The 12,411-nt window shown below is 37.7% G+C and overlaps 1 protein-coding gene across 2 annotated transcripts in view; it reads right to left on the bottom strand.

Moving 5' to 3' along the window:
* C5 (complement C5) overlaps window positions 1-12,411 on the bottom strand; it is a 91,354-nt gene that overhangs the window by 39,831 nt on the left and 39,112 nt on the right. For both annotated transcript variants that reach the window (XM_045042934.1, XM_045042935.1), the window contains exons 18-23: window positions 11,906-11,996; window positions 9,831-9,904; window positions 8,994-9,133; window positions 6,778-7,005; window positions 5,275-5,335; window positions 936-1,025 (exon numbers count right to left, since the gene is read on the bottom strand). In XM_045042934.1, coding sequence (XP_044898869.1) covers window positions 936-1,025; window positions 5,275-5,335; window positions 6,778-7,005; window positions 8,994-9,133; window positions 9,831-9,904; window positions 11,906-11,996 — 684 coding nt within the window. The remainder of the gene's footprint in view (window positions 1-935; window positions 1,026-5,274; window positions 5,336-6,777; window positions 7,006-8,993; window positions 9,134-9,830; window positions 9,905-11,905; window positions 11,997-12,411) is intronic.

Here is a 12,411-nt window from a genome sequence, read left to right on the forward strand (position 1 = left end):
TTTTTTTTTTCTTTTAATGTTTATTTATTTTTGAGATAAATAAAGAGAGAGAAAGACAGACATACAGACAGACAGAATCCAAAGCAGGCTCTAAGCTCTGAGCTGTCAGCACAGAGCCCGATGCGGGGCTTGAACTCATGTACTACAAGATCATGACCTGAGCCGAAGTTGGAAGCTTAACCGACTGAGCCACCCATGTGCCCCTAAACATTTGACTCTTGATTTCAGCTCAGGTCATGATCTCAAGTTTTGTGAGATTGAGCCCTGTGTCAGTGCTGATAGCGTGGAGCCTGCTTGGGATTCTCTCTCTCTCTCTCTCTCTCTCTCTCTCTCTCTCTCTGCCCTTCCCACCCTCACACTCACTTGCATGCTCTCTCTCTCTCAAAATAAATAAATAAACTTAAAAGTTTTCTCCAGTACTAACATTCTGTGAGTCCAGGGCTCTCTCTGAGCTAAAATGTAGTCAGGACATTCTATTATTTTAATGATATGTTATTGACTTATAAAGGCTAGGGACGAGGGAAAGCCCACCAAAGCGTCCCCTTCTTCCAATGTACTAGAAGGAAGAGAACCCCTTTGGGACTGATGTTGTGTTTCAGTAGAGCAGTGCACCCCTGGTGAGGCCACGTGTATGTCGAAGAGCCTTGTCTGGTGCAAGAGTGGTCGCTAAGATCATGGAAAGTTTTAGAGAAGTCTTTGGGTCAATGACAGCCCCCCACCCTCCATCATGGGAGCATGAACCTCTATTTAAATCAGGCCAGTGGAAGAAGACGGTTGGAAAAGTGGTTGGAGGTTTTGAAGGTGGAAGGGGTAGAGATGGATTTGTATATGCTGCTGAGGAGAGAGGAGGAGAAACAGAATAATCACGAGGATATTTGATGGTAGTGCGAAGCATAAAGTGAAATGAGAAATAAAAATGGCATATGTCAATTTACCTTTTACGCTCACGATCCTTTTGACTTTTGTTTTGGGGACCAAATCTAACGGTATCCTGTATGGGAACTCTTTTCGTCTACTAACGACACCTGAAAATTAAAAAAAAAAAAATTAGATTGGGGTGGTTGGGCGGATCAGCTAGTTAAGCATCTGACTCTTGATTTTGGCTTAGTTCGTGATCCCATGGTTCATGACATTGAGTTCTGCATTGGGCTCTCTCTCTGCCCCTCCCTCCCTCTCTCTCTCAAAATAAATAAATAAACATTTAAAAAAATTATTGGATTTACACAGAATTCTTGAGGGAGCACCAGTAGCAGATTATTTATAATATACCAGCTTCCAAGGAATTGTTTTAAAAGACTCTTTTATAATAACATTAAAGTCTAAAAAGGAAATTAAAAATAATCAAGGATTTTTATCAAACCCTAGGCTTATATAATCTCTTTAAATAGAGCATTCAATTTAACTGTAAGCTTCCTGGTCATTACAAGATAGGAAATAAATAGGATATATAAATTTTATCCACCAGAAAAAAGGAGCACGCCGTTTTGTCCAAAGAGAGAAAATTATTCTCAGAACTGAAAGCTAAAAATAACTAAAGTAATTCCTTAGTCAAGGGTACATGAGATTATCTCCTTTGGGAAACATGCCCTGAAATTCTTTCCAATCTCGCTTGATTTAACTTAGACACTTTTGCTCTATGTGCAATAACAGAGTTTTAGCATACCTGTATCAGAGCATTTTTCTACTTTAATCGTTGGTTTATTTCACAAAGATGACATTTATCATTCTATTGGTAGAACAAGCACTCTGCCGAGCTCTTAAATGCATTGTTATACTGGATCTTACAGCAATCCTGTATGCCAAGTCTATTGTCATTATTTTTATTTTATAGATGAGGAAACTGAGGTTTGGAAAGCAACTTGCTCAAGGTCACAGAGCTGTGCAGATGGGGCTTGGATCTGAGCTCAGGAAGTTTTACTGCAGAGCCCACAGCAGTCACCACAAAGAGACCCCCACCCCCCGACACACACACACTATTGTCTTTCCAAGAAAGCTCTGAGGGCAGGAACCATCTCTTATTAAATGTTGTAATCCCAGCATTTAGCATAGTCCCTGGCACAGGGCAGATGTTAAGAGAAAATAGTGACATTTTGCCACTCAATGGACAAGCCAGAGGACTTTGCAGACGAGACAGGAATGTTCCTCAGGTAACTTCTTTCTTCACTAACCTTTAATAAATGCCGAGGATATAATATTGAAATAAAACTCAGTGAAGACATTTAAGAGGTTTGCGGTGTGGTTGAAAGAGCATGGGGTTCAGAAGGAGCTCACTCCATACGTGACACCGGGCAGGACACTTCAGCTTTCTATGCCTCACTGTGCTCCTCAGTTCAACAGAGGCAATCACATTTTCCTCCAAGGGTTTTTATGAGGGCGAAAGTAATACAGACAAAGAGCCTGGCAAACAGTTCATGCTTAGTACATTGTACTTAATGACAGTAGGCTCTCTGAAATTATCTAGATTCGATCCCCCACTATTTTTCCACTGATGCCCACCTTGACTATCTCAATTCTCATTAGCAACTGTGCTCCCAGATGGAAAAGGTACAGAAGAGAAAACTAAAACTAAGAGAAGTCAATTTTACTCTTTGTCAGAAAGCATGATAGAAGACTCATCAAGACATCACATAAGAAGCTGGATGCCAGAGGTGGGGCCCCTGGGAGGCACAGTCGGTTAAGCATCCTACTTCAGCTCAGGTAGTGATCACAGTTCCTGAGTTCGAGCCCTGCGTCAGGCTCTGTGCTGACAGCTCAGAGCCTGGAGCTGCTTTGGATTCTGTGTCTCCCTTTCTCTCTGCACCTCCCCCACTTGTGCTCTGTCTCTCTCAAAACTAAATAAACATTAGAAAAATTGTAAAAAAAAAAAAAAAAAACGTAGATGCCAGAGAGATTAAAACATTTACGAGTTAAATCTGTAAAACCAATAGGATACAACATTATCTTTGTGAACTAAGGGTGGGGAAAGACTTCTTAAAGATTACCCCCCAAATATATAACAGCCTTAAGGTAAAATTATAATGAATTTGACCGTATCAGAGTAAAGGATTCCTGTTAAAATTATTGCTCAAAAAAGTACACCAGGGACAAAAATCTTAGTATATGTGCTACCAAAGCAAGCACATCAGAGACAAAAATCAATAGACAAGAAAACCCAAATGGCAAATAGGAAATAGGGCAAAAGAGGGCGAGACGGGCTCCCTGCAGCCGAGGGAAGAAAGGATTTGGAGGCAAAGGGCTCGTTGGGGAGAGAAAGCAGGAAGTCAAGATGAGGGCTCGTGGGACTGAGTTTCCAAATTTAGTTCTCATTTTAAGCTGATGTCATGCAATTTTAATTACAATTTGCTCTGACACTTCCTTCTCCCTCACTGACATATAGTTTTTCAAATTTTCAGTGATGTTATTGTCCATTTACTTTTCCAAATACATCTTAGCCTTTTTTTTTTTTTAATGGAATTTTAGGGGCATCTGGGTGGCTCAGTCAGTTAAGCGTCAAACTTCGGCCCAGGTTGTGATCTCAAGGTTTGTGAGTTGGAGCCCTGCCTCTGTCAGCGCAGAGCCTGCTTGGGATTTTCTTTCTCTTTCTCTCTGCCCCTCCCCAGCTCACACTCTCTCTCTTTCTCTCTCAAAAATAAATAAATAAATAAATAAATAAATAAATAAATAAATAAATAAACACTTAAAAAATGGAATTCTATAAAGTATCATACTGGTATAGAAATTCCAATATATAAATATTGGAAGTATTTAATAAAATCTCCAAACTCAACTGGACAGAATTACTTGTCATCTTTACCCTATTTAGCTCTCCAGAAAGTAACAAAGCTGCTTAAATCTAAATTGTCTCAAACAATAAGGGAAAAAATCAGATGGCAAGATGGGAAAGAGACACAGACATATTACTTATTTGATCAAGATGTTTGATGGAGAGATTTATCTCCAGATAAAAGATCAATCCCATCTTGTGGCCCTGATGTTCACACCTGGGATGTGTAAGACAGGGCCATTTTGGGTACAGGAGGCATTAAAGGTACAAAGGAAGGAAAGCCAAAGGACACAGTGGCTCTGAGGCTTGATTTAACTGCACGAGGCCCCAAACCTCAGGATTTGTAATATCTCTACCCACAGATCCTTCACAATGGACAGGCTGGAAGAAGGTCTGTGGGAAGATAAAATTAAAGAAAAAAGTTAGCATATGCATGTAGGATGAATTTTTCTTTTTGTTACTCTGTTGAAGTCATCCTTAGAATGCTTATGATTCTCAGATGATTTAAATGTAAACGTCTGAATTCTTTGCTTTCTCAGAGGAAATGGCTTTCTTGATGTGTAAGTAAACTTTTTTTCTCATTGCTGTATCACTGAAAGAAAAGGAAAATGATTCGATGCAATAATAAGGTAAATTTTAACCATTTACTAAGGACTATGGAAGGCTGTCTTCTTTGTTGTTGAAAAGAATTGTTAGTTGAACATATTCTAAATTTCATATATATATTATAAATATAAGTATTTATATTTACATATTTATTTCATGTATGTATATACTTAGGCCTTGATTAGATGTCAAATGTTTGCAAAATTCTAACTGTGAGAAGATTCAGAATATCTTTATTGATGGGTAAAATCAGGGAAGCAGGAACAACGAGGAATGGGTTAGTTAAGTGATTAATCAGCATTTTTGTGTTTTCACATCATGCATGTTAAATTAGCACATAGATGACTTTTTCTTAGGTGTTCTTTGGGTTGATGGCTCTATAAGAAGGTATTGTAAATTATTATTGTGATAGATACAAAATGACTAATATATAAGAGAAATCATGCAATTATTACTATTTCAATGCTTTGCACTAAAACTAATGGAATTATTTTTCTTTGTTCTAAACACGTTCAGATTACAGTATAACACATGCTATCAAGAATGTCAATGAACTAAGAAGTGGTATTTCTGATCCCAGACAATTAACATTAAAAAAATTTTTTTAATGTTTATTTTTGAGAGACAGAATGCAAGCAGGAGAGGGGCAGAGAGAGAGGGAGACACAGAATCTGAAGCAGGATCCAGGCTCCGCACTACCAGCACAGAGCCCGACGTGGGGCTCGAACTCACAAATTGTGAGATCGTGAGATCGTGACCTGAGCCGAAGTCGGTTGCTCAACCAACTGAGCCACCCAGGCACCCCCAGACAATTAACATTTTAAAAAACAGTGTTTCAGGTTACCTATACACTTGAATTTCTAGGGCAAAAGATAACATATAAAATACAAAATCATTTTGCCTACCATAAATACCCCTTGGGTCCAGAGTAACACCAGCATAACTTTCCTTTTTGATACCTTCTGGCTAAAAAGGCAGAAAACATTCAGTCAAGAATATAATTAAACTTAACTCCCTCAGTTAACTTGTTCCTCATTTAATTGTAACTTAATTTGTTCACTGGATTTTGGATGCCCCCTTCAAATGACAAAACAACATAATTAAATTTATATGACCTGAATTCTTGGATCAACTTGACCACTTTCTGATTGAAAAATCATTTTTTAAAGGTCAAATATGCTTAAATATTTACACTCATACATGCAAGGATAAGATTTTCTGGCTATTTTCATAATAGAGCAAATACGTAAATAGAAGTTATCATAAGCCAGGTAATTGATCTAAGTGCTTTGTATGTATTAGCTCATTTAACCTCAAAAAATACTCTATGAAGTAGATGATATTATTACTCCCATTTGATAGACGAGGAAAATGACACATAGAGAAATCAAGAAACTTATCCAATATCACACCGCTTGTAAGCAGTGGAGCCAGGATTCAAACCCAGAGAGCCTGTCTTCAGAGTCTGTGCATGGAAACACCACGCAAGGATGCATAGAGCATGCCTTGGACAAAATAGGTCAGTACATGTTTACTGAAGTGATTTCATGGCTTAAAACAGAAATCAGAGAATGAAGACCCAAGAAGGCCCAGTTCTGTCATTAACTAGCCATGTGACTCTTGGTGAGAATGTTAATCTTAGGAAAATAACATGAAAACACTCAACAGACTATGTGGGTAAATAGTACTTTAATAGATGATAGTTTTCTTTTTTACCCTGTTTACTCATTTGTAAATGGAAAATTTCTGTAGACTATAAATCCTAAACTGTAAATGCATGGGATGTATCTTATCTACTGTTATATCTCCAACACCTGGCATAATGTCTGGCACATAGATTTTAAGACCTTCTGAACGTGCTAGGGGGAAAAAGCTTGAAAGGCTATATACCAAATTGTTAAAGCTGTATATCTCTGGGTGTGGGAGTTATCAGTGATTTAATTTTCTTCTCTGTGGTTTTTCAGTATTCTATATTTTCTACAATAAGCAAGTATCATTGTTTTCTTTAAATTTTAAAACACTGTGTCAGACTTAAAGAAAAGTTATGATAATAGTAAAAAAAAAAATCTGAGATAACCTCCCCCCCCCCAGTTTCCCACAAATGTTACCATTTTATTACATTTACATTATTCTTCTCTGTGTTCTTTCTGAACCACTTAGTGATAAGTTGCTGACATTTTTTTCAGACTGAAAAAAGTTGGGTTTTTTTGTTGTTATTGTTCTTTTCTTTTTAAAAATTTTAATTCCAGTGTAATCAACATACATCATTATATTAGTTCCAGGTGTACAATATAGTGATAACAATTCTATACATTACTCAGTGCTCATCACGGTTAAGTGTACTCTTAATTCCCTTTCTATGAAAAAAGTGTTTTTAAAAAGAATCAGAAAAAGCGTATTTTTCTTACCACCACTCGTAATGTTTTTACTAAGATTTCTTTTCCAAGTGAAGTCTCCAGTGAAAAGTTGATGTTGTGGAGGCCGATTTCCAGGGGAAGCACGCTGAAGGTCACCAAATGACTGGAGGAACCTTCTACTCTCTGGGACAGACATTTGGAGGGATTTATGCCCTGGTGGCCAATGGCTTGGCTTCCGGATGTACAGATTCCCTCCACGGTAGACATTTTAACACAGAACTGAAATATCACCAGTGAACAGTTACATTAAAACACTTTATGATAAGGAAAGTATGCCTGGACCATGTTTGTCTGGATACAAACTCTCCCTGATATTTTTACAGTGTTAAATAATCCCTTAGATTCTAAGGCAGAGGAGAAATGTGTATCAAAATCCTTATACAATTTAAACTAAATCCTCAAGCAATTACTTGACACTTGGGGTCTTATAATCATAGAATTTAAATATATTTCAATGTCAGCGGCACCTGGGTGGCTCAGTTGGTTAATCTTGGTTTCGGCTTGGGTCTTGATCTCATGGCTCAGGAGTTCTAGCCCCCATTGGGCTCCATGCTGACAGTGTGGAGCCTGCTTGGGATTGTCTCTCTCTCCCTCTCTCTGCTCCCGCACAGCTTGTGCTCACTGTCTCTCTTTCTCTGCCTCTGCCCCTACCCTGCACATGCTCTCTCTCCCTCAAAATAAATAAATAAACTTAAAAAAATATTTTGATTTCAAATACCTACTTTTTTTGCATCATAGTATGAGGGTGATCAATAGAAAACATTCAAGCATAGCATATACAACATTAGGAGAGTGAAATGGAAATATGTGTTCACAAAGAGGAATTGGTATTTAATCTGTTGGTAATTACAGTTTATTTGGGTATATTAAAATGGAATTTTATGGCATTTAGATTCTGCTATATAATTTAGAAATTTGATATAACCATTTCATTAAAATATTAATATTTAAATATTCCAAAAGTTATAGATTAGCATATTTTTTGAACTTATGATAAAAAATTTTAGAAGCTAATTCAAAATATGTCAATGGGGTACATAGCTTTCCCCTCAGCATTTAGAGAGTATGTAAGCAAACTTTTTGGAAACCGCTGAGAATGAAATTAGAGCTTTTTAAAAAATATAGTTATTATGTGGATGGAACTGGAGGGTATCATGCTAAGCAAAATTAGTCAGAGAAAGACAAATATATGACTTCACTCATATGAGGAATTTAAAATACAAAACAGATGAACATAAGAGAAAGGAAACAAAAATGATATAAAAACAGGGAAGGGGACAAAACATAAAAGACTCTTAAATATAGAGAACAAACAGGGTTACTGGAGGGGTTTGGGGAGGGGGGATAGGCTAAATGGGTAAGGGGCATTCAGGAATCTACTCCTGTAATCACTGTTGCACCATATGCTAACTAACTTGGATGTAAATTAAATAATACATAAATTTAAAAAAATAAATAAAAACTATAGTTAGATTTTTGGACACACTGAGTTCCCATATAAAGTTCTGTGACTGTGCTTTTCAAATGAAATCAGTCACCCTATTGCGTAATTCTCTATTTAGCTGTGTGCGGCAAAAAGAAGAGAAATGGTGGGTCCAACCATGGCTGGAGTTTTTCAGGGAGTGTACCCAGGAGTGAGAGAGAATTCAGGGAATTAACATGACTTTAACTAGTGTGGTTTATGATTATAGTGGTAGTTTATGGATTCTGACCTGAACAAGGAGCGAAGTAAAGACAGCAGAGGGCTAATGGATAACAGAGGAGTGAGGAAGTCAAGGGATTGGAGGTTTCAGTGATGTGCAGACCTGTAGCTACAAAGTAACGGTGCGATGTCTGAAATAACTTTCAGAGGGGACCCGGACATCTACAAAGCAAAGATGAGCATGACTGGTAAAGACAGAGAGAAGGAAAGGGCTGTTAGATGCAGGACGATGAAGAAACTCAGAATCCAGGGACATAAATGAACTGCCTGTGAAGCCCTTTCTCTGAGCCTCCACAGTATACTGATTATCTTACAGACTTGTATTCTTCTTTAAATTGGAGTTACAAGAATACGTGTCTTAAGTCTGCCTTTCTTCATCCCTTCACTGAGCTGAATTTTTGTGTTTTTGTGTGTGTATGTGATCATTCCATGAATAGAGTTCATATAAAATCAGAGAATTCTTCCTTTTTCCATTTATCTGAACATACCATAAATGCCTACTCACCCGCATACCAGACATTCTATAGTTGTAAACAGTTCCTTTCAACTGGATCTGCTCCCCTCGTACAACAGAATATGGTATATTCATTTCCAGGAAGACATCTTTGAACACCTGTGCCTTGAGAGTATCAGCAACACATATACCTTTGGTCCAAGGGGAAAGCAAAGTAGAGGCATATTAGGGAATTCCTATTAATGCCTTATTAGTACTACTACGTCTAAGAATTGCTTTCCTTCAAGGAAAAAGGAATACTGTATCATATTTTTCTCTGTACTGTCATGTCCTTGAATTTTCCACTCATTGATCTTTATTTCAATAATTGTTGGTATTAACAGAAAACTTCATTTCTCCAACAAATATTTAATTCTATTTAAGGCATGAGGGTGTTTATCAACTCAAGTACCAAATCTCTTTTTGGATATGCATTATTGGCTCTATTTAATGGGTATAAAATTTTGATTGTGGAAACCACGATTTTAAAGAAATAAAAAATACAAACAGATGAAACCAACCCTGAAGTGATTTATAAAGTACCTCCACTAAATCACCACAAAAGGGAATTAGCCCAAGGGAAAAGTAATACATTTGCTTCTAACTCTACTCAAGCTCTCAGTCACTGAGAAAAACAAAGGAAATGGGAAATGGACATTAGCATTTATAAAATGCTCGCCAATATGGTCAGAGATATGGGCATATCCAAGTCTTTTTGTAGTATATTAAAAAGATATTTAACAAATGACACCACTGAAGTCCTGGGTGAATTTATAAATTATAACAAAAAAACCACATTTTGCTAACAAAATCACTCCTTAAATGAGCATACAACTTAAGTTTGCTTACCACTATTTGAAATGCCAACACCTTGAATTTCCCAGGTGGTTAGAGAATCAGGTAGCACAAATTGCAATTGGCTTCTGAAAATTAATGTGTTAATATTCAAATACAGTGAAACATTGAGTAGCCCAATTTGCCCCCATTCGCTAAACAGAATGTTTGCTGCCTACTATTTTAGAAGAAAGAAAAAATTTACAATAAAGCAAAATGACATCAGGTGTTAAGGAAAAATCAAACCAGAAAAATAGATTCATTAACTCTCCTACTTGTTTCTTGTTTTTAAATATTTCACTTGTATGAGAATTCAAATTCAGAAAGATGCCTTGGAAACACCGCAAACTCAAAACATACAGAAAAAATATTTATCGTGTGCTATGTTCTAAAATAGGGAAGAAAGGTAATGCATCTTAACGGTGCTCATAACAAAGTCAACATAAGTAAGAATTTCTTTTTTTAATATATATTTAGGGAGAGAGGGCAGGGTGGGGGAGGGAGGTAGAGAGAATCCCAAACAGGCTCTGCTGTGTCAACATGGAGCTCGACTAGGGCCCAATCCTGAGCCGTGCATGACCTGAGCTGAACTCAAGAGTCAGATGCCCCACCGACTGAGCCACCCAGGTGCCCCCATAATGAAAAAATTCTGATTAAGATTAAGCTTATACATTTATTTCTTTGATCCAACAAACAGCTGTTGTCCACCAACTCTGAGTCAGGCATAGCACTAAATACTGAATATGCAGCACGTACGAGATAAAAACCTATTCTCAAATAGTTTATAGTCTAGTAGAAGAAACAGTTAAGTAAATACATTGTAGTCCATTGTAATAACTGTACCAATAAATCATTTAAAAAGTTCAGAGCCAGTGTGCATTGATTCAACACATTTATTTGAGTGCCTCTAACAAGCTGGACCCTATGCCAGGTCTGGAATATAAAACAGTAATCTGAATTTAGTCTTTGCCCTGAAAGAATCCTTCTCATGTGGGAGACAGCAGGTAGACAGGCCATTATAACACTGTATGATATAGGCAACAGGGTTGATTGGGAGGGGTAATTACCCCAGTCACTGATAGGGTGGGGGAGAGTGGTGGGAAGGCTTACCAGAGGAAGTGCTAGCCCCGGGGGAATGTCAGCTGCAATGGGTGACACTGTGGAGGGAAAATTAGAGAAGACGAGGGTAGAGACGAGGAGACCCATTTTAAGACTGATGCCAGTGTTGGGCCTTGGGGCTTGAAAAGTCGATGCTTTGAGCCCCCAAGGAACAGTGATGCTCAGGGACTCAGCACTGTTCATCACTGTTTCCAATGCCTGGGATAGAGTAGGCATTCCCTAAGAGTGTGTTGAAAAACAAGAAGAGAATCTTTCTTCTTATTAATCAGTATTTATTTCCTAATACAGATATTTCAGGATGAAAATGCCTGCTTAATTCTCTCTCTGCCTTTCCTCTGTTCTCTCTGTCACAAAAATAAATATAAATAAATAAATAAATAAATAAATAAATAAATAAATAAATAAATGAAATGGGGCACCTGGGTGGCTCAGTTAGTTAAGCATCTGACTCTTGATTTCAGCTCAGGTCATGATCTCAGGGTTTGTGAGTTTGAGCCCCGTGTCGGGCTCTGCACTGTCAGCATGGAGCCTGCTTGGGATTCTCTCTCTCTTTCTCTATCTGTCTCTTCCCTGCTCTCTCCCCGCCTCCCCCAAAAAAAAGAAGAGGGAGAAGAAGAAGAAAAAGAAGAAAGAAAGAACAGAAAAGAAAAGACAAGACAAGATGATGGCTGCTCACTGCAGCATATAGCACACATTTGAGCAAAGGCTTACTGAAGCGGGATGAAATTAAATAGAATAGTACCCTTCCTTACCAAGAGTTAATTTTGTCCTGGAAGTAATGACTAGAGCAAAGCACACAGTTAAAAAAAAAAAAAAAAAAAAGGTAAAGCAAATAAAACAAAATTTAACCAAATGGTAATATTACCTTAACTCTTAAATAAACTATTGGGAAATGGGTAGTTTCCAGATTTTTGGCCATAATATTTGCATTTTCCCACATTTTTCAGAGGAAAGTCAAAGAAGTATAATACCTTCTGGGGACATGATGAACTTCCCATAACCAGCTTTCTGGAAAATAGCTCCTTATTTCTGGCTTGCTCACTGGTAACAGGGTCTTTATATCTGGGGGGAAAAAGTATATGTGATTATGAAAAAACAACACGCATTTTATTTAGAGCCAAATTTTAAAACGTGGACAGACATTAATCTATAACTTAAATACTTTCTGAAAGGTCAATGAAACATTTTGTTTAGTGATTTTCAAATAGAGCTTTATTAATTTTTTTTAATGCTTATTTATTTTTGAGAGAGAGAGAGAGAGAGAGAGAGAGAGAGAGAGAGACAGAAAGCAAGCGGGGAAGGGACAGAGAAAGAGGGAGACACAGAATCTGAAGCAGGCCCCAGGCTCTGAGCTGTCAGCCCAGAGCCCAACACAGGGCTTGAACCCACAAACCGTGAGATCATGACCTGAGCCAGTCAGACGCTTAACCAAGTGAGCTACCCAGGTGCCCCCCAAAATAGAACTTTATTTATTTTT

The sequence above is a fragment of the Felis catus genome, chromosome D4 (assembly GCF_018350175.1).
Source record: "Felis catus isolate Fca126 chromosome D4, F.catus_Fca126_mat1.0, whole genome shotgun sequence".
Lineage (NCBI taxonomy): Eukaryota > Metazoa > Chordata > Mammalia > Carnivora > Felidae > Felis > Felis catus.